We start from the raw sequence: 24,832 nt of genomic DNA on the forward strand, positions 1-24,832 counted from the left end.
TGTGGCACCTCCACTGGGTGAAGAGATAAGAGGGTCCAGTAAAACAAAAGGGGTGCTAGCAACAGACATCGGGAAAGCCAAAACGGGGGGCTCCTCCAAAGCAAATGTCAAATAAAGACCGATGGACAGAGGGAGGCCCACCGATTTGTAGCCATTGACAGATTAATGCTAAACATAAGAGGGCGACCGACGTGACCCAGGGTGCCAGCGCCTCTCCTTCCAGGGTGCCAAGTCCCTGCAAATGGCTCAGGACAGGTGGGAGGTGATTGGACACACTTGTGCAGGTGCGTACGCAGGTACGGGGGCAGACGTGGCAAGGCCAGGTGAGCGTCTACCACTGTTGGTACAGTCAAATTACAAAAGGGCCCTTTATAAATGTAAATGGATAACCGCAGACATTCTGCAGCCTGGTACACTAACAGATGATGTCAACCGGCTTCTTGGAGCCGCCAAGCTGCACTGGCACGGCAGGCAGGCCGCAGATGATCTTGTTTGCTAGTTGGCACCACGCCGAGGCTGCCTCCTCCTGCCTTCACGTCTCCCAGGCACTTCCTGTGCAGCATCACTGCCGTCATGAGATGCCAGGGTCGAGCTGGCGGTGCCCATGGATGGCTTTGGCCTGTTCCACTCTGGCTGCTTCAGTACGTCATCTGCAGTCAAAAGTCAGACAAATACACCCAAGATAGGAAGCCGACGGCAGGACCCCCCCCACCCGGTTTGGTAACCACAGCTCCTCGCTCGGAGAACAGTGATAGGCGGCCATAGCGAAAAGGGACACGGTGATAACGTCATGTCACACCACAGGGTCTTTGTCAGGCTGAGATATTCAACAGGAAAAGAGGCCCCTGAAAATTAAAAAAAATTAAAAGAGAGACACTGAATGTGACGAATCACACAAAGCCCAGCAGCTTCCAACTGGTTTTAATCCAGTTTAGGGGTCCTGGTGGGCTGCAGCCTGTCCCCCAACACGCGACACGGGCCAGGATGCCAGTCCACTGCTGGGCCCACTCACATGCAGACCAACCCCGGGTAGGGGGGAACACACAAACACCACACAGGGTATCAGAACATGCCATGCCGGGCACAACCACTGAGCCTCCATGCCATCCTCAGACAGGTTTAACACCAAAGAAACAAAGGATGACAAAAATGGAAAGTGAGACATGGAGCCTGAGGGTCCGCCATCAGAGATGGAGGGGAGACCACCTAAGAGGGACAACACACCAAATGGATTGGAGGTCCTCCCACCCACTGGACACATGACGCTGGCCTCAGGTGGCACACGACCGGTCAAAGGTACCCCAGAAGACTGAAGCAAAAGCCTGAGGGGGCCACTATGTGTCATACCTGGAGCCGAGGTGACAGACAAGGACATGCAGGAATTGGAGATACACCCTGTAGGCCTCCGGACCCCTGACCGACACGTGTGCCACATGTGTCTGCAGACCGCTGCTAGAAAAGGGACCAAAAACCAAAACCTTAAAAAGCCAGCATTTCAGGACTTTCAGTACCAGAAGTCAACGTCGGTGGGCCTCTCAGGCCCCTCGGTACTGCAGTTCTGCCCAAGCGTCCGTCACACAGACGTCACAAAACTCGACTACACACTCGACGAGATCACAAGGCGGGACCCCCTCCGTACTGACTGGGGCTTCATGGTGCGAGTGTCACAAAGGGTCGATGGATGGAGGCTCAGCCCGGCCAGTCAGGGTGAGGGGATAACGGATGGACTGGGGGGCACTGTAGCAGGGGCAGGTGAGCCCCCAGTATGAGACGTGGCAGCGTTCCTCAGGTCTGGTCCCAGTTTGGACTCCTGTAGGGGGTGCCTGAGACTTGTGGTTTTGGAAGGGCAGCCCTTTCGGGGTCCCTGGGTGCCACTAGAGGGCTCTGCCAAGAAGAGGACGTCCCCACTGTGTGACCCAGAAGTGCTTCTGTCGTGCAGTGCCATGGCACCGGGTGTAGTTCTGAAAGGAGGCATCTGGCCTGATTCTGGGGATCCGAGTCGGGAGGAAGAGGGCCACACTTGCTAAAGAGGAAGGAGGATGAGGAGGAGGAAAAAGTGTAACTGAGCTGGACGGAGCCAGCAAATGAACTAAAAAAACAACTTTATTTCAACCTGGCACCGCGTGTGGCGTTCACGGTTCGGAGGTGCCCCCTACTGGTCACAATGGCTATCGAGAGTGAAGTGCGGCAGGCAGGGTGGCACAGCTTACAGGGGGAGCCAGAGTATGACGAGGGTGTGAGTAACTTTTTGGAGTTATTCATTGTCTCTTCAGAAATCGTTTTGGTTATGGAGGTCCGAAAGCTGGCATCGATGCCAACCCAGCACTGGCAATTCTTTGACTGTTTTACTGATGTTTGCAGGTGTGGCAGGTGTCATGTCCTCTGTGTTCTTAATGACTTATTCTAAGCTAAGGGGTTATGGTGGTTACTGTTGGGTGCCGAGGAACCGTCATGTGTACTGGTAATGCGTCACGGGGGGCTCGTGACTTTGGTTGTGGTGGGTCGCTGCTGGTTGTTTAAACAACTTGCTGCAATGATCAACCTCAACTAATAACATACGTTGACAATTCTGCAAGGTGGACCCCCAATCCCTCTGCACTGACGATCATCTGGCCATTCAGGGGTCTGGAAGACGCTTAAATGGGCACGATTGGGTCACAGTAAAGAAAAATGTAAGAAACCCTGAACTGAAGAGCCCACTTCTACGTTTGCGGTGGTCCTGTGGTGACGTCCATCACGTCTGGCTGTTTGGCTGACGGTCACTCGGATACGTTACTAGGGGGGCATGCGGGTGTCCAGCTGGGTCTGGAGAGAATCATAAAAGTCAAGTCACCAGTAATGGCTTCTCAGAGCTAAGCGTCCCCCTTGGGACACACAAAGTGCCATCAGTCCGTCCATCTTAAGTGACGAGCAGAGTCACTTGTCCTTCAGACAAGCAGCAGGCCGAGGGCGTTGAGGGGCCCCCCGAGAAGCTCATGGTGGGCTTCACTCCTATGGCTTTCCTATTTTCTGCTCTTACAGAATGGAGTGAAGCCGAGGGGTGAGACGCTGACACTAAGGCCGAGGACTGAGTTGACATTTCGGCAGAGCCGGCGGGGTGAGGCCTCCATCGCCCGATTCAGCAGAACAAACCTCACGCAGCAGGGCAGGCTTGAGTCACATCTTTAAACTTTTCTCATAATGCGAGCTAAATAAAGAAAGCCAGGGGCACCAAAATAACTCCTTGTGGTCGCGCAGCACCGCCCTGCAGAGGCAATTAAAGCGGCAAAACAGAAACCGTCAAGGAGCACGAGAGACGACACCCATCAAAAAACAAGCGGCAAGGGTTTATCCAAGGCAGACAGCTGTGAAGACTCGGCCCGCGTGATGCCCATCTGAAAGATGGCAAACAAACACGTTAGGTGGCATGAAAAACTACAAAAGGAGGAGGAAAAGCAGCCCATGAGCTGCCAGCCCTCCTCAAGGCCGAGCCTGGCACCAGTACACGCGGACCACTTAGCGTCTGGAATGGCTCAATGATATGTTTAGTGTTGTGTGGCAGGGTGGGCACACAGAGTGGTAAAAGAGGCCGTGGGCAGGACTGCCTTTGTTTAGAGACCCTGCATGTCAAATGTGACCTGCCTGCTCATGCCAGCTCGGTATCAGAACCCTTCCAGACCCCCAGGTATGTTTATTACCTGTGACATTTCAGTGCCCCCAATGTCCGCTCAGGGAATGCCAATCAGACCCCGAGACGATCTACTCACTCCACAAACAAATCCCACTCAGACTGACCAATCACGTTACACATAATGTGGAGAAGGGGGTGGGGGAGAGCGAGGGCTCACCTGTGCCAACATCCAGCAAAGTGGGGTGCAGCTCTTCATCTTTCTGTTTTATGGCGCGGGTGGCACACTGGTTGGCCGGACCACCCGAGACATGCAGCGTTCCGGCTTTGAGCCCAGCATCCGGTCACTGACTGTGTGACGTTTGGATGTTCTCGGTGTGTTTGGGTTACGGATTGCGTGTTTGGGTAAGTTGTGGCCCCACATGGGCACGTGTGCCTGATGGACCAGCTGGCATGGCATAACGGCTGGCTGAAACGTCACTAATCAGACTGAACTTAAAGCTGACACTCGATTGTAAAGAAAAAGTTCACTTTGGCCGCATCTCACTCCAGGCCCGTTTCATCCCTGCTCAGATTTCTTTTATTACCTTTTACTAAATGACTTTTGTACGTTTTGGTATTAAATACGTTTGACCCGTTTATGATTTTTATTGTGTTATAATTACTCCTCTGATGCCATTGTCTCCAGTTAGCCTGGCTGAGCCTGGGGAGGCGGGGTCTCTTGATGTCACGGCTGTAGCCCCGCCCCCTGACAGCAGGCCCGCTCTCTCTCTCTCTTTCCGACATTTGAGTTTTGTGACCCTAACGCTAAGCTCGGCTCCGCCCTCAGATTCTCTGGTTGGTCGATTTTTCGTTGTTGATGATGAACGTCGAGATGGCGTTTCATTTTTGTGATGTATTTTACCGCCTTCGACACCACTTTAAAATCCTACCAGTCACTGATGAGGTTGAGTCTGTCGTTAGGGTCACGTCCTGCGTTTCTAGGGGTGTGGCCTACCAGGTCACGACCTCCGGTTTACTGGTGTGTCGGGATGAAAGATCAACTAGGAGCTCATTTCCTAATCCAATTGGCACACACAGAACCTCACACCCCAAAGCCCGAATCACAACGCTGCACGTCTTTCCCGGTTTTTGACTTTTGCCTTCCGTCTAATTTGAGTTGATTTTGAATTTTTTGTTTTATTTTGGTTCTCTCCTGTAATTCCTATTTCGCCTGTCAGGTCAGTGAAAACGTGGGACTGGCCTTTCCGGTAAACACCTCTTGACGTCTTTTGTCCTTTTTTTAATTTGTCTTCAAGGACATTGGGCTACGGCGAGCCGGGGGTTTTCCAGTTCCCCTCTCCCTTAGCAAACAGAAGTCAGTCGTGACCCTTTAGGCCTGTGTAGGCCATGAAGCCTGCCACTTGATTTTGTGTCTAGGCCTCTCTGAAGCCTTCCAGCCCGGGTTTTTATACTGGAGCTCTTTCAGAAGTGAACTGGGAGAGGCGAATAAAAACCAAACCGAGCCTGGCAAGCTCTACCCACAGGCTGCGTTACACTGGGCACATCTGCTTGTGCCACCGCCTCATTTGGCCTTCCTGAATGCTTAGCTGGGGTCCTCAGTTTTAGCTTTCACCTCCCTTCATGACTGACGTTAATCCCCCCTCCGATTGCTCTGCTCTCGGACCCACAGGCGTACTAAGAACTCGTCTTGAACCCGAGGCCTGCTGCTTACTCCAAGGCATCCACCAAGGGCTCATTATCTCAGCAGACCCCAGAGCTCCACTCCATGGAGGGGGCTGTCACTGATAATCACTGGTCACAATAGGGTGACACTAGGGGGAGGAGTTATCCGACTCAAGCAAACCATGTGACAAAAACCTGCAATCCAATTGGTTGTCCAGCAGAAAGCGGCGGAGGTCTGCAGCTGGACCCCCTGGGTTTTCTTTCTTACTAACGGTAACGGATGTTAACTGCCGCAGTTGTGATTTTCCTTTTATTGTAATCGGAAGTGTAAAGAGAGGACGTGTGTGCGCCTCACGTTACATTTTATACGTTTAGGGGGTCATTGTGTCCTACGGACAAACTCCAGCCTGCTGCAGCTGTAAAACATAAAAATAAAAAGAGGAGCTCACTCCGTATGAAATGTCCGAAGGCCACGGCAGTGCAAGGTGGACAGGCCACGCCCATATGCCACGCCCACCTGCCACACTTTCCTTTTCAGCCTCTCTCTCTCTCTGAAACTCCATGTGAAAGCAGAGAGCTTTGAACAGACCGCCTCTACTCGCACTCTGATTGGCTCGTGCTCAGTATGTGGCCCCTCCCCGATTGGATCCCGCCCATTAAATCCTCTCATTCCCCGATTGGTTGGCCTTCCGACATTCCAGCACAACGGACACGGATGAGTCGTCTGTCATGGCGCTCGTTGCTTACCTGCCTGCGTCTCTGTGGCGTTTTGGAAGGTTTGAATGGCGCACAGATGTGGCAAAGGCTGACACAGTCGTGTGGTAAGCCCTGTGCTGGCAGTGCCACCGTCCCTTCAAGGACTTTTCTGCTGAAATCCATGCTCAGTGCAGGTGATCGGCTATGGCACATGGGTTTCTGGATGTTTTAGTGTTGGCGGAGATAAACGACATGGAGATCATTGTCAGCTAAAAACGAAATGGCAGAGGCGCGGGTGGGGGCCTCCAATCATGTAATGCGCAGATGCCGTCGGCGGGCATCATGGAGCAAAAACGAGTACAGCTGAACGTATTTAACGCACGTGTGCGACCCGAGCGATTTCATTGCTTTTCTTACGTGCCTCACAGCCACTGAGAAGGGTTTTGTTTCTTGTTTTCCGTCTCCGTTTTCTCTTTGATTTCACGACGTCGTGAGCGCCGCACACACAGGCCCGTGTTTTTAAGGGGGACACTTTTTTTTTTTCCACCCGTGTATTTTAAGTGCATTCAGAGTCCAAAGCACTGCCCATAATGCCCACTAGAGGGGGTATCACCGTCAAACCCCGGCAAGTAATAAGGGCAGGAACTGAAAAACATGTTCTTCACACAAAGCCGTCCAATCAGCATGAAGCTCCGCAGAGGACAACAGCACAATAGGACTGCCTGAAACACAAAGGACACCCAAAGCAATCAAATGGTGAAATAATCAACAGAATTCAGAGAACACACACGTGAACTCACTCACCAAAACTCCCAGGCCACCTCACAATGGACCACCAGGAGCTGCGGGAGAAGAGGGCGGGTCCTGGTCGTGATTGACACATAGCCCCGCCTCTTGGGGGACCACCCACAAAACACACAACACAGGCAAAATCAAAAAGGGAGAATAATCAACATAATCAGAGAATCAAAAATGAACAAGAGAGACCGGGAGTCGGAAAAACGACGAGAACAAAACTCCAAAAGGACCGAAACCCACACGTGTGGATGGAGTGCCAGGAATTGTGACCCCAACATCTGAATACCAGGACCACTCAAACCTTAATTCACTCTGGGCTCGTCTGACCGCCCTGTCAGGTGGTCTGTTCCTGCTGTGAGCCCACCCAGGACTGCCAGGAGAGGCTGCAGCACCCTGAGGAGGACTAAGGGGGGGGCTCAAGAACGACGAGACACTTCGACCTCGGCCTGAATTCTTACAAATCGTTAAAATGACCGTTCACATCTCACCCTGTCCATAATGAGAGGAAGACAGATGTGAAAGGCGCTATATAACAGGCCGACAGACAGACAGGCAGGCAGGCGCTATATAGATCGATAAACAGATATGTGAAGTTCTACCCAACAGATTCATTGATTGCCCTTTTATTTGCTCCAAGGTGGGAATTTGACTTTTCGAGAAGTTAAAAGAGAAACCAGAAACCTGCAGGTAACTCAAAGGCCGCGGTCGCCTCCCCGGATTGACGCCGATGTGACATTTGCAGTGGCTTATGGGTCAGCAGCGGCCATTACTGCTGAAGAGGACGTTTTCAGATCGTGACAAGGACAATGAATGCAAACGGACACAAACTGCCTGGTGGCCTTAAGTGCAGACCTGGCTGGCTGGCCAAGCCCCATGTGTTCCTCTGGCGCCAAGGTGGAGGGTCCCGGCCAGTGCCAGCACGGAGGTCTGACTCTTTTTAGGGGACGTCTACAAAGAATCTCAAGCCAGGAAGGCTGCAGACATTTGGAAGTCGGGTGTGGTCCGAGCTCCCCACTAGTCACAGGGTGGGCTTTTCATTGAATGCCCACACAGACCTGAAGTTGGATGACCATAAAGTGTTCCGGTCAGCATGTCGACAGCAGGACGTGTCACGTACTGAGACCAGGCGTTTCAGGCTGCTAGTGCTCAGCTAGTGGTGGCCCAGCCCCGTGACGATGCCACAAATGGATGGACAGAACGCCTCACCGTTTCAAAAGGTTCACACAGCCCACCGCAGTCCTAGTGAGTCTGCCCTTCTTTGGCCTATCGTACCATCATTGGCATGTGGTCTTGGGTGGGTAGCCACAACCTCACCACAACACCTTGACAAGCGTAACCTTACAAGTGACATGTAACTACTTGTCTCATATGGCAACTTTTACAGCTGGCACTGTGGCACCTCAGTGACTGGCAGGGAATTCTCTGAAGATTTCAAGCACGCAGCACACGAAGCCCCCAGCACTCGGAGCAGAAAATGGCTGCCGTCCTCAGAATTTGGGGTCCTGCTCAGCTCAGTGCCCCTGCCTGCTGGAATCATTCAAAGAGTACGGGCACTCCCTGATGGGCAACCCAGTAAACACGTGGGCACTCTGAACTCTGCCCCTTTGGTCAAACAAGGAGGAGGTTCATTGATACTTTGGGGGGCTCCGCCGTTTCTGTCACTGAACGCCTTGACTATCATCAAACTGGAAGACCACCAAAGAATTCTGCAGGTATGATGATGAGTGGTGACCCCGCCAGGCGTTACTCAAATTGAGTCAAATGGCGCCTTTCGGCTCTCAGACGTCCACCTCGGTATTCTGTAGGCGACCCCCCCGTCAGCACAGAGGGTCCACTGAAGTCGCAGGGTCACCTGACGTGAATGGAGCAGCGGGGCTGAAATTTGGACTTCGCTACCAATGGCGGCGTTTGGGCCTCAGTGATGACACCAAAACTGTCCTGAAGCAACTAACGGAGTACTTCAACCCCACGTCACTCCTGCCCCCCGATGTGCCTCGCCATCATGCAGCACCGCTTTCCAAGTGTGACATCAACAAGCAAATGGTGTTGGGGGGGGGTCCCCCCGTGACTTCCTGAATGTGTCCCTCAAAGCCTGAGGTGTCGATTCATATTATCTAAAGGACGGAGTGAGTGTCGGTTTAGGGGGGGCACGCAATGGCAGGTCAAGAAGACCCCCGGTCGGCAGGAATCCCGAAGTCTGCTGCGGACCACTTCAGAGTGCAGTCAAGTCGTCACTGAGGTGTCGGCCCAAGATGTCCTGGTCACACTGAAGCCCCGCCCATCTGGCCCCGCCCCTCTGCTGATTTGGCGCTTTATTTAGAATCCATTTCTTGTTTTCGTTTTTCTTTGGGGTTTTCGCTACTTTGATGATTTCGACTTCGCGTCTCTTGGCCCAGGAAGTCGATTCCTGCCTTCTCTGACATTTACTTTGATGCCATTCACCTTTAATAACGGGTATCGCTGTTTTTTGCCCAGCCATTGCTAGGGGCGGAGTCACTGAGGTTGTGACCCTGACATCAATCACACAAAAGGGTTAAAGGTCAGCTGTCAGCGCCCCTCCCCCTCCGAGTCTGCGGACTGAAGTGCCAGTTTTGTGTGCCACCTTTTACTTTCTTTACCTTCTCCCGTTGTATCTTGCAGCACCGACGGTCGTCCCATTGTCAACCCCCCCGGGCTGTTTCTTTGATGTTTCCTCCCTTGCAGCTCATCCCCTCCGTCTGTCTGCCCCCCCACTTCGCTCCTCCTTATCGTATGTCCTTATGACCTTTGCCTCTTTGTTTCCTTCTTCTTGCCCTGTCAGCGTTTCACGTTTGCTTGCAGGTTTTTCCCTCACTTATGAGTTTTTCTCGCCCCCGTGTTGCCCTTCGCTGTCCTTTCGTTATTTGATGTCCCGGTGTCTCTCATAAAACTCCGCACTTTTGTAAGTTTCCGTTAAGAGTCGGGCCGAAGGGGGCAGGGCCGCCAGCTGTTAAGCCCTCAAGTGTGCGGCTCACTATGGCATTGACAAAGTGACAGTGCCCACCTCGGCTGGCGGTGAAGATGTCAGCGGCCCCCCGGAGTTCTGCGGTCAACTCAGGTGGCTCCTTGAATTTTGTGTCACATTGAGGTGTTTTATTATCCGCTGGCCGGTCCCTTGTTCTCGTTAATGATTTGCAGCGCAGGATTTGCCTGCCTGCTCATTCCTTGGAAGTCGTTATCTTCTCCCACCCGCACGCTGGCTGTTTGTTCTTCTTGCCCCGTTTGTCACCATTGTTCAGTTTTGGATTCCTTTCCTTGTCTCTGTTTGTTTGTAGAAGTGTCACTTCGGGGTGACGACGGTGGCCGTGTCCTTCAGAGGACAGTGGTGACAGGAAGCGAGGGGGCTCGGCCAATTGGCAGCACACCTACATGAGGACTGTCCAGGTCTTATCTCACAGGACTGGCAGTGTGGCACACAGGAGCCTCAAGCGCACTCTTTATACTTCAATACATCATTTAAAGCCCAAATGTCGGTGGCTTTGCACGTCTTACAGTAGGTGCCATGTCCATACCGAGGGAGCCCACCCGTGTACGCGTACCATGGCTGTGTAGATGTAAAAGTGTTACTAGAGACAGCAGGATAAGGACTAGTGCCCTCTCCCTGCCTTGTGCCCGCTGTGCCAGGCTCTAGCCCCCCCTGCTCGAGATGGATGGACGAATAGTAAAACAATCAGATGGCATTGTGCCACTTTCTGAATACACAGAACCTGCTCACATGCCCAACACCTTGAACTTGTCCTTAAAGGGTGAAGTCCTACAGACTTTACGGAGATGTGCGAGTTGGCACCGTATGCCCACTGGGCACATCGTTGGACCACTTTGGAGGTCAGGTGCCTCTGTAACAGGAAGTCAGCACCGTAGTGTGTGACCGACTGAAACAACGTCAACTCGACGTATCAAATAACCAGTAAAGTGCTCACTGGCTTAAAGCCTAACTGGGCACACGACTTGGCAGTAACCGGGAGCTCCATGGGCAACACCTGAGAACTGCGTTAAACTGCACTGAGCTGCTAAATAAAACGAAAATCAGGAAAAAAAGAGAAAAACAAGAATGTCATCTTTTGATGGGTCACAAAAACCCCCCGCAGTCATTTTTAGCATCAATGACACGTCACACACAGAGGGGCCACATTCGTAGACAGCCAGATGGCACCTGATTTGGCTTTTCACAGAAGGTCCACAAACTTTAGGATATGACGCCAAACAACAAAACCCCCTAAAACAAATGACTGAAGAGAAAGAAAACGGCTGGCTTGGCACTCCTGGTAAGGCGCTATAAAGGACCCCCAGTCGCATTTCATGACACACGTCTCCCGAAGTGCTGACGTGTCACCGAGAAGATGCGCCCATTTGTTTATAATGGCACTCACTTTCGTGTTCCTCTGTCACCTCGAGGGGTCCAAGGGGTGTCTCATAACTGAGATGCCCCCTTTCAATTGTATTAATTCAGGGCGCCTATCAGGTGATATGCCCACCCTGCACACAACACAGCACAGAAAATCACACCTGGAGATCACATGAAGGGGCGTTAAGGGGGACGGGGACTCCTATGAAACAAGGGGTCTGCTCTTCTACAGTTCTTCTGGGTTCAAAGACCCTCCAGCCTGTGCACTTTGGGGGCTGATGTTCACGTTTCTGCACGTATCAAAGGGACCACCAGAGGTGACCTCCGTTCACAGGTGGCGGCTGACACAATGAAGCAGGACTTCCGCCGTCCACTGTGACAGCTTTGTCCATGTGCCTCAATAAGTTGACATCCTGGTATGCACCGCGGGCATCATGCCATCTTTACAGGCCACTGCTGTTGATGCCCACTGACCTGAGACCCAGGCAAAGATCGGTGATCTCATGACACACCCACCCTGTCTTTTCATGACCCCCTAATGCCGGCCACACCTTTTCAAGTTACACGACCTGCCTGCTCTGCCAGTGTGGGCACTGGACTGTTTTTCCTGGCACACGTGTCCCCTGCCTGACACATTCCCATGTCACACAGCTTGAACGCACGTCAGGTAGTCGTCCTTACACGCAGCCGCGCGGATTCGCCGCTGATACTCGGACACAGGTGACGCGGCTCGCCATTGTACCTCGCACATGCCCAGCGACTGGCGACGGCGACAACCGACGGGAAACTTACCTCAGTTTGAGGTTCGCCATGAACTCCGGCATTGAGATCGTGTCCAGAAGGACGAAGTCGGCTTTCCCAAACTCCAAACTTTCGTGTTCGGCCATCGTGTGCCGCCGTCGTAGCCCCAGCGAATCCTCGCGAGCCTGAGAGTGGAGCGCAAGCGTGCCCGCCGGGAAGTCCGAGCGACGGTCGTGCGCAAACGGCGTCCCCGCGCGCGCGCGCCCCCGCTCCTTCCTTCGCTGGTTCGCTGTCTTCAACTTCTGCGCTCCCAGCCGCGCTCTCTACCTGCCACACTGTCACCTCGAAGTTACAGCAGCTCTCTGGCGACAGCACGCCCCTCTCTCTCTCTCAATGAACCTTCGACCCCACCTCCCCAATGGATGCCCTCTCGCCGAACTGGCTGCGAATGAGAGGCGCCCCACCTCACCTGAGCGTGGATTGGTGGTCCGCCCTGCCGTGAGACCGCCCCGCCGTAAGGATGCTAATAGAGGCGCAGCAGTCAGAGACACGTTCACCTGCTCCCAAGTGGCCGCGGTCGGGTGTGTACAGGCGACACTTTAAGACGAACACCCTGCGCTGTCACTAGAGCGACATGTAGGTGTGTGTGTGTTTGTGTGTGTGTGTGTGTGTGTGTTTACAGAATCTCCGCACGCGCCCACCTTGCATCAGAATTGCGCGAGCCTTTAACACCGCCATGCGCAGGTGTTTGTCACCTGTCCCCAGCAGGGATTATGTGTGTCACATAAGGAGACAGCTGTAGTATTTACCAGATTAGCAGCGAAGCGCGAATGTCTAAGGCCATGGGCAATCTCATCTAATCTAAACAGGGGGGCGCCTGACCCAAAGGTGCTCATATCGTGTCCTGAAAGGATCGCAGCCTCTGTCGGCCCGCCCCAAATTCCTTAACCAGAACGCAGTTATTGTAACAGAGGCAGCTGCTGCTGCTCATGCTACATTTTTGTTAACTGGCTTGTTAAGATGCCCAACCCTTAACTGCTTCTTGCAGCCTGGCACAGCCGCATTCCCTCTTTGAATTTGTCTCCATTTCCTGACAATTCAAAATTTGGGGCACATGGCAAAGGAGCCCTCAGCCCACCCTCTGACTCGGTCCCATCGCCGCCTGTGTGTTTTCACCGGGCAGGTATCTCATATAATAATAATAATAATAATAATAATAATAATAAAAGTGGCAAGAAATAGAACAGGAAAAAGGAAGGACTGAGAATTTCTAATCTGCCCCGGGCTACAAATCATTGGAATGATCATCAATGGAAGAATGAGCCGACGTGGCAGGGTAAAAGAACAAGCCCCATTAACGAGAACAGAAGCCCTCCAGGACCCAACCTGAGGACCCCCGAGTGAGACCAGGGGCTCTCGGCTTCAGTTCGGGAGGCCGGCGGGTTTGCATTCCAACCTGGGGGCTTCGTAAGCCACGCCAGGAGCGGATCGGCCACACTAATGTCCTTCTCCTTATTTTTTAAGTTAAAAGAGACGCTTGATGAGCATAGGAAAGGCGCTATATAAATCAGACGCGTTATCCTTCTTATTACCAGACAGGCTGGACGCTGAGCAGCGGCTTTCTTTTCCATTTGCATCTCGTGGAGGCTCATTAAGAAAACAAGAGACGCATAAAAACAGAGCTGGCAGCTGCTGCGGGCTAAAAGGCGCAATTAAAAACTGAATGGAGCTGCTTAAGGAGCAATTAAATGGCGGGAGTCAAACGTTAACGAACAACACCGGCGAAGCAGTAATAATTGGCTTCTAATTAGGCATTTGGAATAACCCCAATCCCACCCCCATACCCCCCAGAGGCGAACCTGAAGACCGCTGGACCAGACGGTTCATTAGGCCCCTGACGTGGCCTCGAACTACGCGCTTGTCATTAGCCTGCGTGCTCGGAAGGATTGGGCGACACAAAAGTGAATCACAACACACGTGGCCCTCGCGGCTTTCACTTCCCGACACCATCAGCTCTGGGGGTCACCTGCAGGCACTCGTGGGGTCTCCGGAGTGCCATCGTCCGCTGTATCAGAAGAGCTTTAGCGACACCTGCTGGACGGCAGCTGGAAGGCAGAAAGGACCAGTTATGCACATTCGGAATAAAAAAATGGCAACAGAAAAGGTGCAGAGCGCGCACCGGAGACACCTCTGTGGGTCCTTTCAGATCACAAGAAATTACATGTAATAAATAAACTAGAAAACACACGTCCGGGGGCACACGAGACCCCAAAAGGCATGACGTCCTTGTCGAGGACGTCATATGAGAAATAAATAAACAGAATACATCATATTCCAAATATTAGGATACAATTATTTTACTCTTTATATCAAAGCAGAAAAGGGAAACCCGTCTGTCAGACAGCTGAAGAGGCGCAAAAACCAGGTGGGCACTCATCATGGACGCCGTGGCTCCGCTTCACTTCACTTCACTTCACTTCATGTGCTGATAGCTGCTCCTGGTCGAAAAGGCGAGGCAGCCCAGCACAGCGCCGAGGATCTGAAATCAAGCAGGGAGAGAGCGCGTTAGGGACCACCAGACGTCTGTGGACTGGAAGGTCATGAAAATCAGTCAAAGGCGCTAGAAAGCCAAGATGGATATGCCGGGGTGGGGGGCTTCTGAACTAAACAGCCAGTCAGAAATCTCGTCAAATGCTGCACTAGTCCTGGCATCGTGCCTACTGGCCAGAATTAAACACACGAACAGCACAGAATAGTAGGAAGCCACACACGAGGGTGACGGAGCCTGTCTGGGCAATAAAGGACACAGAGCAGGAAATAACTCTCAACTCAAATCACGAGCCAAAAAACAGAAAAAATACAAAATAAAACCCCAATAAAACCACAAAGAAATGGAAATCTCCACAGGGCCGACCTAAACTGTGCGGCTGACTTCACAAACGCGAATGACGGAGCTGCCAGCGCAGGGCAGGACATCTACATCTACTGTGGGGGCCATCAGACTGTCGATCATATAGCGCCTTTCACATCTATCTATCTATCTATCTATCTATCTATCTATCTATCTATCTGTCATTATAATATTATATAGCGCCTTTCACATCTATCTGTATGCCTATCTATCATTATAATAATATTATATAGCACTTTTCATATCTATCTATCTATCTATCTATCTATCTATCTATCTATCTATCTATCATTATAATAATATTATATATCGCCTTTCACATCTATCTGTCTGTCTATCATTATAATAATATTATATAGCGCCTTTCTATCTATGTAGGTAGCTACTATACAGTGTCTCTTACACATCTCTGTTATATTATAGTGTCCTTATAGTCTAAATAGTCAGCTAGTTAGTTACTGTGCCATTTTTACAGCTCATTGTCCCTCTCATTACAATGGGGCACTGAGATCCACGCAAATAGCCCACAGGGTAAATGTCCTCTGCTGGCCTCACCAATACCCAGATAGTCTACCATCCAAGTACTGGCATGATGTGAACATGCTTAGCTTCAGGTGGAGGACCTGTTCTGTAGTGTAGGTTTCATTCCATCAGATGGCACATCACAAACATTAAAACTGCTTTAACGAATCCCAATCAAAATGGCATATCACAAAGATAAGTGGATATGCAGCACAACAGGTGATGTGCCATCTGTTGGAATGAAAAACATAAAGTTCTGTGGGATCCCAGAGATCAGTAATACAATGGAGAGATTTTCTGGTTAAGGTGTTATATTTGTGCAAACTGAGGGCAGATGGTGGTCCGTGATTGGCTGCTGGCTTCTGTTAGGCTCTCAGGGTAGGCACCCCCCAGTAGAGACGGCTCTGCCCTTGCGGTGGGTAAACTGGGTGCAGAACCCTGCAGCAGGTATCCTGCCAGTGTGAAGGACCCCAGAGGTACCAATCCCCACTATTCTCTGTTGTCTTTTCTGGTTCTTCTGTGGTGGTGATCTGTGCCACCACCACCTGATCAATGCACCATGAAGCCCCCTGAGATGATGGAATGAAGGTGGGGGTCTCTGCTGTTTATGAAAACCAATGGCATCAGAATCTTATCATGTGAAGCCTGAAATTGAGGGGGTCTGATTTAGGAACATTTATGTTAGGTAGAAGGTCCAGTAGGGGCTGGGTGGTCTTTTTCACCCCCCTTGAACCCCAGCAGATTTTATTTTTTTCTCCAGCTTACCTGGAGTTTTGTTTTGTTTTTTCTGTCCTCTGACTTTCACTTTTTCCTTTGTTATTCATTCTTTAATATTCTCGCCTAACCCTAACTGTTTGTCTCTTCTCGCCACTTCCTCTTTGTTGTCTTGTAAAGCACTTTGAGCTCCATTGTTAGATGAAACTCGGCTCTAGAGAGAGACATTGTTGTTGATCGTTGGGTGGTCCTGTGCTGCAGACCCCAACAGGGGCATTTCTGTGATTAACTTGTCCACTCGCAAAATTGAGCCTTGAGGAGCCCAAGTGCTTTTCGTGGACAATTTCACGTTAAAATATCAGCAGTTTGAGTTTTTGTCCCCTGACAAATGTGAAGACCCCTCTGTGAGCAGAGCCCCTGGGTGAAGGGAGATCCCGCCGTGATTGAACATTTAGGAGTGTCAGCCTAAACCTCCGTCCTCTCTCTGTGTTATTTTGAGCTGGAGTTGCACTTTCTTTCGTGAATCCCAAAGCCTCACCCTCTAAATCTGAACCTGATGCCCCCATTGGCGAGTCTGCCCTGAGGCGCCTAACTGATGTCCAGCAGATGGCAGTCATGCGGACGTCACATCCGAGCCGTTATTAATTTAAACGCACCCAGCGGTCACGACTTGACTTGTTGTGCTGCACCTCTGAAGGAAAGTCAGAAAAGTTTGAAACAGTAAGGAAGGGGGAATGGAAGGAGCCACCACTGCCACCTCTGTCACCACTGCCACCACTGCTGCCACTGGCACCACTGCCACTACTTCCACTGCTGTCACCATTGCCACCACTGCCACTGCCCCCAGCACCACTGCCACCTCTGTTACTACTGCCTCCACTGCTGCCACTGGCACTACTGCCAATGCCACCACTGTCACTGCTGCCACCACCACCATGCCACACACCAAGCGCAGCCCCAATCTGCCAGACAGCAGGAGCCTCACCAGCCATCTTAGTGCAGAGATGAGGCCAGGTGAGTCACCCGAGGAGCTGCCAGCCAAGCAAAGCGCCCAGACGGGACACCCCGAGGCGCTGGGTTACCTCGAAAAGCGCCAGAGCTGTGCAGGCCACCGTCACCCAGGCCAGGTTCTTCTTGAGGAAGCCTTTGAACGCATCCACACAGCCCTGTAAACGACAAGGAGAGAAAACGTCTGCATGGCACAGCACTCAAAAGGGTCACTCGCCCCCTTCTGCCATTTTAATTTTCAGCCCACGGTGCGTCGTGCCCAAGTTAACAGAATGCGTCAGCAGACGACGTCACACCCCCTGCTCCTCAGCAGCACTTCACAGCGCCGTGGAGGTCAAGACGGCGCCCAGAGGGGTCTGTGATGGCCCAGCAGACCCCCGAGTCTAACCCAAGTGAGACAGACAGTGGCATCGGCTCATGTTGCTGCTTCTCATGGAGGGTCCCTGACTAGTTGGATGGTCTGATTCCAAAGTTCAAATCTATGCTGGCCTGCAGCCCACCACAGAGGGCAAGTGTTGTGTTAGCCGATGAGCCCACTTCTGTTCACTCTGCTGACTCACGATGGCTCTAATGCCATCATTGCCAGTTCAAATGCCGCTAGGGTTGCCAACGCTGGACTAACGTATCAAAACCATCCATGAGAGTCTCCTATTCCTCGGGTTATACAATCCACAAGTCAAGTCCTTCAGTTGTAGACCCCTGGCATACAAACACTTGTTTTAACACCTCCAGAGAATGACAGGAGCCCACTAACAGGAAGCCCCCCTCACAGGGCATTGTGCTTTTGAATCGAAGACCCGCCTCTCCTGCTCATTCATTGGTCAAGAGTCCTGTCTTGACATTCTGGTGGTCTTAGTGCTGCCTGAGGAAGTTTGGGGATCAGCTTTTATCTGCAGGTCATAAGGCCCCCCGACAGCCACCCAGAGTGCCCACTGCCCGCTCGTCCCATTAATGCCTTGAGTTGTACCTGCCACTCTCCTACTGGGAGATAAGGATTCCAAGAGACGGTGGGCGCTGTGGACCGCATCTTGAATTACAAAACCTAATCTGCTCATTGGCATGGAAGTCAAATAGCAAAGTAGGCACCATGGCTGGTGTGCCAGGCAGTCAAAACAAGAGTGGCACGACTCCTGTGGTCTACTTGCACATGACTGCACTTTAAAGATGACGGGTCAACAGTCCCGGATATTAAAGGGGGCATCTGAGATATGAGGGGGCAACAAAAAATAACTTTATACCCAACGGCCTTCGGGGGCCAAGCCCAGCTAAATGCCCCTCTGAGCCAGGCCCGCATGTCCCACATTGCACCTACGACTCAGCGCTGGGGGTCCTTCACACCTGACTGAATAAATCGGTAAGCCCCTCGACAAGTTACCTATGTGTCACCGTCGCCGTGTCACGGAGTCGACGGCGTCTTCATCAGAGGCTGCTGTCATGGAGGGGTAGAGAGGAGAAGGCAGAGGGTCGTGCCACACGGAGGGTCTCACCTGCTGATAGATGTCACGCTCTGTTGTGTTTCGGCCGCAGTTTTCTTTCCACTCAAGGCAGCAGGAATCGGGAACAGAGCCGTTGTTCCTCCAGCCAGGGCTGGCAAACCAGTCGGTGTAATTGTCGGCTCCGCAGCAGTGAAACTGAATCAGACAGCAAGTGAGGATGAGGAGGGACGTCAGAGGAGGTCTCACAAGTCTGAAGAGAAGCAACTTACCTTAAACTGAATGTCGTCTATCAGGTCCCACAGGCTGGCGCTATATTCCCGAATGACTTGGCGCGCCTGCTTTCTGAGCTTCTGCTCCACCTGTAAGAGAAAAGGCAGAGAGGCACGAGATTGACAGCGCAGACAGCCAATGAGGCGTGCCAGACGATGGGCGTGTCCTGAGCGCACTGACCTTCGAGCGGAGCGCGTAGAGCACAATGCCAGCCAGCAGCTCCACGACGAGCACCAGGATCAGAAGGGCTGTGAACTGCAAGGAGACAAAGTCGACGACATGAGAAGATTTCCGACCTGGCAGCAATGCCCACAACAGAGGAATAAACTGCAGATGGGCACCGGCCCACCAGGGGGCACACTCTCGCCAAGTCAGTTTAGAGTTTCACTCACACAAACACACACAATGGAGGAGAGAAACCCGACTAGACTGTGGTTGACGGGAAAAGGATACAGCAAACCCAGGGTCCTGGTACTGCCAGGCAGCGTCACTAACCACTGGGCCACCGTGTCACACAATTTTATTTAAATATCCATACAATACAGAAAAAGGGAAAGAAAAAGAAACACAAAGTTCTGACTTGGGCGCCCATGTAGAGATTCCTCCTATTTTCATTTTGTTTAGAAAAATGTGTGGGGAGCGGAGGGGAACGCAAAGAAATGTTCACGTTGTGCCCCTCAGCCGCGTCTGCTCTGTCCGCACTCTGCACTGCCCAATCTGATGCCCAGAGACGGCCCTGGACGACAGCCCTGCGAGCAACTCAAAGCGAATGGCCAATTATATTGTTTTATATCCTTTTCTCTTACTCGGCCTAAACGTTTACGATCTGCACAGTCCAAGAATAACAACGATGATGATGATGATGATGATGATGAAGCCAATAATAATAAGAAGAACTCAAACTGCAGCATAAAGGCGACAAACATGGCAAAATAAAATGAAACGATCAACACGGCAGCAGGACTGCAGCTCTTGAGTGATTTGCTAAAAGCTAATTTAACCCAAAGTGCGATCGTCTCCCAAAGGGATTCAAATTTGTGTTAAAACTTCGCAAATGTCGCCCTCTGGTGCTCACCACCATTTGTGAGACTCACTCTGGGCGTGTTTTTATTGGTTGATAGATTGCATTATTTGCATACATGAGCATACGGTAAATAGGAATTGTGGGTAAGGATTATCTATTTAAAGATAATCATTATATTCTCAGTTTCTCTGAATGTTGTCTTTATATTAAGTTTTCGATTTATTGTCTTAATTTAAATGACATCTACAGTATATGTGATGATAATCTCTTAGTTAAAAAAATATATAAAATGTCACCATCAAGAAAAGGCCCACGTTTAGCAGGTGGTTTGAAAAGAGAACTATAGACCACATCACATAGTTTTAATAACGGCTGGTCTTTCTTTAATCTTCTTCAGAGAAATGTTAAAAGCTATGAAGACCGCCTACTAACAGCCCAATTCATACTTATTTTCCGAGATAAAAGACCGTATTTTGTGAACAGACGTTGCTGTAACTCGGCATTCTCAAATTGTGAATTGGAGGTCCTAACTACTTTGCTGTCCCCAATCCTGTCTCCAGGTCTCAATGTCCAGGTCTGACGGTGACGTTTCCCCTCCAAACAAAAGGGGGTAGCAGGGTGCCATTTACACCTTTGCCTAAGGTAGGCTCTGGCTGCTGGGCTATAGACCCCCAGCTCCCCCGAGATCTAAATCCAGATGAGCACAGTTCAAAGGGTCTCCATCACTCCCCACTTTTGCCCACATGGCACTCACCCACTGCAGCACATGCACTTCCTTTTTCCATGTCCCAAAGCATCCCAGGAAGCTGATGATGGCGACGACCAGGCCAACCACAATGAGCACGATGGCGGCATGGGACAGTCCGCTGCCGGTGAAGTCCGTGTAATGACCGTAGGACACATGAGAGACGGCCCCGATGACAATCAGAGCGACTCCCGAGGCCTGCAGGCAAGAACAGATCAGTTAGCAAGCAGTCAGGTGGGCAGAGATGGGCACCACGCCATCCCCACGCTGCCCGCCATTGTGAGATGAGCACGGGGTGAATTGTTTTCACCGTTGAATCCACTTCATTGGCTTTAGTGGGGTTGATGCGGGCCAAGCAGTGCCAGCTTGTGTGATTACTGAGTTATGACTGGCAGCTGGCAGCAGCACAGCAATTAAAGGGCACCGTCTGAGGGAGGTTTTGGAGAAAAAAAGGGGGCGGGTTTGAGCAATAGAGGAAAAAGAACAGAAGAAGGAAAGGAGCAAAACAGAAATGGTCACTGAGATTGGAGGGGTAAACGAGAAGGACGAGTCGGGCAGCAGCCACACTGCTGGTAAGTTTATGGGGGGCCGGATGGGGTGGGCTACAGTTAGGGGGAGAGGGCACAGCGCCACTAGAGGTGGCAGCTCCGGGTCTGTGGGTACCGGTTGAGGTGGCAGATCAGAAGGGGGCGCATGTGTGGGATGCCTGTGGGTCCTGACAAGAACAGAGAACGAGAGAGCGGGCACTGCTCTGGATGTGACCTTCGCCATTGGGATTTTAGCGCGAATTTAGATTTCATGTTGGGTCATTCTGGCACTCATAGTTTTGTGGCACCATTACGGGTTATTCATTGCATTATTTATTGAACTGGTTTTTTGTTGCACTCACTCTATGGAATGCAATTTAATTTTGAATAAACTGCCAACTTATTTTTGACAGGCAAGTCTCTCTGGTTTACCCTGTGAAACAGGTAGTGCCAAGGCTGAGGGCACACAGGGTATCACTTCCCCCAAGCCAAACACAGCATGTGCACCTTCAGATCTGTGCCCTGTGACTGGTGCCCACTTTACAAGAGACAAAGGCAACCCCAGGATGTCAGGGGGCAGCGTATCAGGAGACCTCCAAGACATAGGGAACCCCACTAGTAGCCGGAGGTTGGAGTGGTCCTGCACATCACTGTGTGCAAACACAGGAGACACTGGGAAGAAGGATGTCCCTCATAAACCGTCAGGGTCACCAGGGCAGGGCCGAGTGAGAAATGCTCCCCCCAGGACACTAGAGGGCAGGCAGCTCTATAAGAATTAGGAGTACCAGACCCTCCGCACTGAACTGGGAGACCAGAGAGCTCAAGTCTGGGATCTCTGAGGCCCACAGCCTCCACCCTGGAGGTCCAAGTACCAGGAGACACCTTCATGGACAGTCATTATCTGAGCCAGATAAGCCCTCCAAAATCACAATGTAACTGGGCAGAGCTTTGAAGGTCTGCAGCTGGACTCTACTGGCATTCATTGATGTCAGCTCCACCTACTGGGACCTCCTATGGGGGGGCAACTCCACCTACTGAGACCTCCCACTGGAGTGAACTCCACCCACTTGGAGCTCGAAGGTGGAGGCTCTGGGCTGCAGAGATATTTACTTGGTGATGGTGAGCAGGAGGCTATGGGACCAGCTGGCCACTAGGGAGCCCTTGATCTCAGTCATGTATGGGGTCATTATGTCCTGGCAACCTGGACATGGCACTTTGGAGCACAAATACCAGGGGCATTTACAGGGCTGTCACCCTGTAGGGAAGTTGGGTGAACCCAACCCAGGAAGTGCTTTAGGGGCTTGGCTGGACATGACCACAATTGGGGGGTTAAGCCCACCTTGAACCAGAGCTACACCTGAGTCAAGAATTGGGTATCAAGATGGAGATCAGGATCAACAGCGAGGGGGAACACAACATGAAAAGGGAAAGACAACAAGGGGGCAGGAGGGGGCACTCTCAAAGTGGGTGGTGCCCATTAGGCCCAGTAGGAGAAAGCAGTGCCACCCCCAAAAAATGGAGGCCACAAAGATGAAAACAGAAGCTCACTAACAAACCACTACTCTGCTGCCCATCTGTTGGGGTGCCCACCCCTAAAGTAAGATTGAGTGCTTTCCTGTCACACCACCCGCGTCACTGCTGAATCCATTTGTCACTCTTTCAGCTTATTGTCTAATATTCCAAGTTGGTTTATAAACAGATTTAATCTAGAATTTGTTATGAAAGGCGCTATATGAACGCATTTCTCATCCTCTTCCTCATCTGGGAATAAAATGTGCAGTATGTGAAACAAATCGGGATCGAGGGTACGAGTGAGACACAACTAAGAAACAGTTAACCCTGGAGCCCCTGACAAGCCGTACCCAGACGTTGGCTGCCAGTCCACTTCCTAAGATCAGGCCAGTTAGTCATGCCAGCCTCCTTCATCCCGGTCCACCTTGCCAGTCCTGCTCTTCTGTTTGTGAGCCCACAAGCCCCAGGTAATGACCTGCTGCTCTTCTCCAAAAACCCTTGGAGGTCTCCAAGTCTCTCTTCAGACACCCATCATTTTATATAGCGCCTTTCACTTAGCAATTTTGAATTTCACTTGAAATGTGGCCTTGTTAGTTTGTGCCAAAGAGTATTTAATGATGAGCTTCATTGTATAAAGCGCCTTGAAACAGCAAACACCAGCGTATGGCTCTATGAGAACAGCAAATATGTGAAACTCTCAAGGAGTCAAACTGGAGACTTGATGGTGCCGTGGCGAACTCTAGTCAATGCCAATGAAGCCGTAGGAAGGCCCTGGCATGAAGCAGACTTGACGGACCCTTCTGGAAAGTGAGGGTCTCAAATCCGGTGCTGTTGATCACAATTTGAGAGGACAAGAGAGCCGCTAAAGAGAGGTGGCAGCCACTAAAGAGACCGTTTTAAATGAGTGCCAACCTTGTGCCCAACAGCTTTAAGTGGGCATGGTGTCACGGTACACACAAAATGTGTGGTCTTGGGTTCAAATTTAATTTGTATTCCTCATTGGTGCATAACCTAATTGTCAACTTAAACTGAACTGCCAGTGTAATGCCCTGTGAGGTGGCAGGCACTATATATAACACACCAAGGGGCAGAACAGCAAGTGAAAGACAAAAGCCGAGAGACCACCGGACTCACCCAGAATACCAAGTTGAAGGTGATGAGCAGGAACGTCACGCAGCCCTCTTTACCCATCGTGTGTCCTGCATAAAACATACAAGGGTGGTGCTGTTAGCTTTGAGGGCACAGGGCACACCCCACAACCCTTTATGCCCAGTTATCAGTCTCGCCCTTTAATTATTAACACTTTATTACCTTCCACGTACACCGACCGACTCTCTGCGTACGAGCTCACCGTGTAAGGCGCTATATTGATAGAAGCCTTTCTCTTTCGTAGAAATGGCGCTGGGGTTCCACTCCGAATGCTTGCACCCCCTGAGAGCCCCCAGTGCGCCACCTCGTTGATATTCTCCGTTGAAGGCTTCAGAGTCACCAAAAAAAAAGACGAAAGAAAATCGAACGACGATTCGAGTCGAGTGTAAAAGCCGTTCAAGTGCGCCTTACCTGTGAAGTGTGCGCTGAGCCAGAGGGTCCAAGGGGTCCAGCCAGGTACTTCGTGTGTGTCCGCCACCTCCGCCTCGGCACTTTTGATTGTCACGCAAACGAGCGACAATAAAGAAGAGCTTGAGATGCAAAGCAGCGGCGCGGAGTTGACGACCCACTGCTTTACATGAAAGCGCAGATAAGCCGCTCGGCGTTTGTGTCGCGTGTCCCTTGACAAGGACTCGATTGTCCAGGTGATGCCACCTGCGGCGTTATCTTCTGTACATGATACTCAGCTTCCGTGACGAATTAAAAACTGTAATAAGGGCGACAATGCATTGCGATCTACAAAGGAGGAGGAGGAAGAGGAGGTTGGGAATGTGCACTGATACAAAGGCGCTACATAAAATTCCAAGTGCCTCATCTCCCTCGACTGTCCCATCAGTGACCTGACACGAGCGCTCCGATCACACACAGACGGCGGCGCGCAGGGACTTGTGCACGCGCGTTTCCATCTGGACGCGAGCCTGCGCCGCGCGTGCTGGTGGCTTTTTTGCCATCAATCGTTCGCCTTCAGTTGGTCGATGCGGACTTTGATTGGCAGCGGAACCGTCCAGTCCAAGAGTGCTGCTCATCAACGTGTCGTCAGCTGCAAGAACAATGTCGTCAAAGTTTGTGTCTGCGGCGGCAGGATGGAGGAAGACAAACGTTCATCAGGGCCACCAAGAGAAGCGGGCAGTGATGGGAAACCATT

General features: G+C 51.4%; 2 protein-coding genes across 3 annotated transcripts in view; both read right to left on the bottom strand.

Moving 5' to 3' along the window:
* myo1d (myosin 1D) overlaps nucleotides 1–13,519 on the bottom strand; it is a 49,755-nt gene extending 36,236 nt beyond the window's left edge. The window contains exon 1 of one of the 2 annotated variants that reach the window (XM_039739544.1): nucleotides 13,463–13,519. Coding sequence is in view for 1 of the 2 variants with exons in the window: in XM_039739543.1 (XP_039595477.1) it covers nucleotides 11,922–12,016 (95 nt within the window). In the remaining variant the exon portion in view is untranslated. Of the gene's footprint in view, nucleotides 1–11,921; nucleotides 12,289–13,462 lie in introns of those variants that run through there. The other variant, XM_039739543.1, reaches the window with a different exon arrangement.
* A 683-nt stretch (nucleotides 13,520–14,202) lies between these two features.
* On the bottom strand, nucleotides 14,203–24,244 carry LOC120517748 (CD63 antigen-like). The gene is made up of 9 exons (XM_039740212.1): nucleotides 24,100–24,244; nucleotides 23,891–24,016; nucleotides 23,674–23,738; nucleotides 20,510–20,698; nucleotides 18,912–18,986; nucleotides 18,731–18,820; nucleotides 18,513–18,656; nucleotides 17,100–17,183; nucleotides 14,203–14,409 (listed from the first exon to the last, which is right to left on the bottom strand). Exons 3-9 carry the CDS (start codon nucleotides 23,728–23,730, stop codon nucleotides 14,344–14,346), a joined length of 705 nt encoding a protein of 234 aa, XP_039596146.1. The 5' UTR covers nucleotides 23,731–23,738; nucleotides 23,891–24,016; nucleotides 24,100–24,244; the 3' UTR covers nucleotides 14,203–14,343.
* Between the last annotated feature and the right edge of the window lie 588 nt (nucleotides 24,245–24,832).

Source organism: Polypterus senegalus, chromosome 17, assembly GCF_016835505.1.
Source record: "Polypterus senegalus isolate Bchr_013 chromosome 17, ASM1683550v1, whole genome shotgun sequence".
Lineage (NCBI taxonomy): Eukaryota > Metazoa > Chordata > Cladistia > Polypteriformes > Polypteridae > Polypterus > Polypterus senegalus.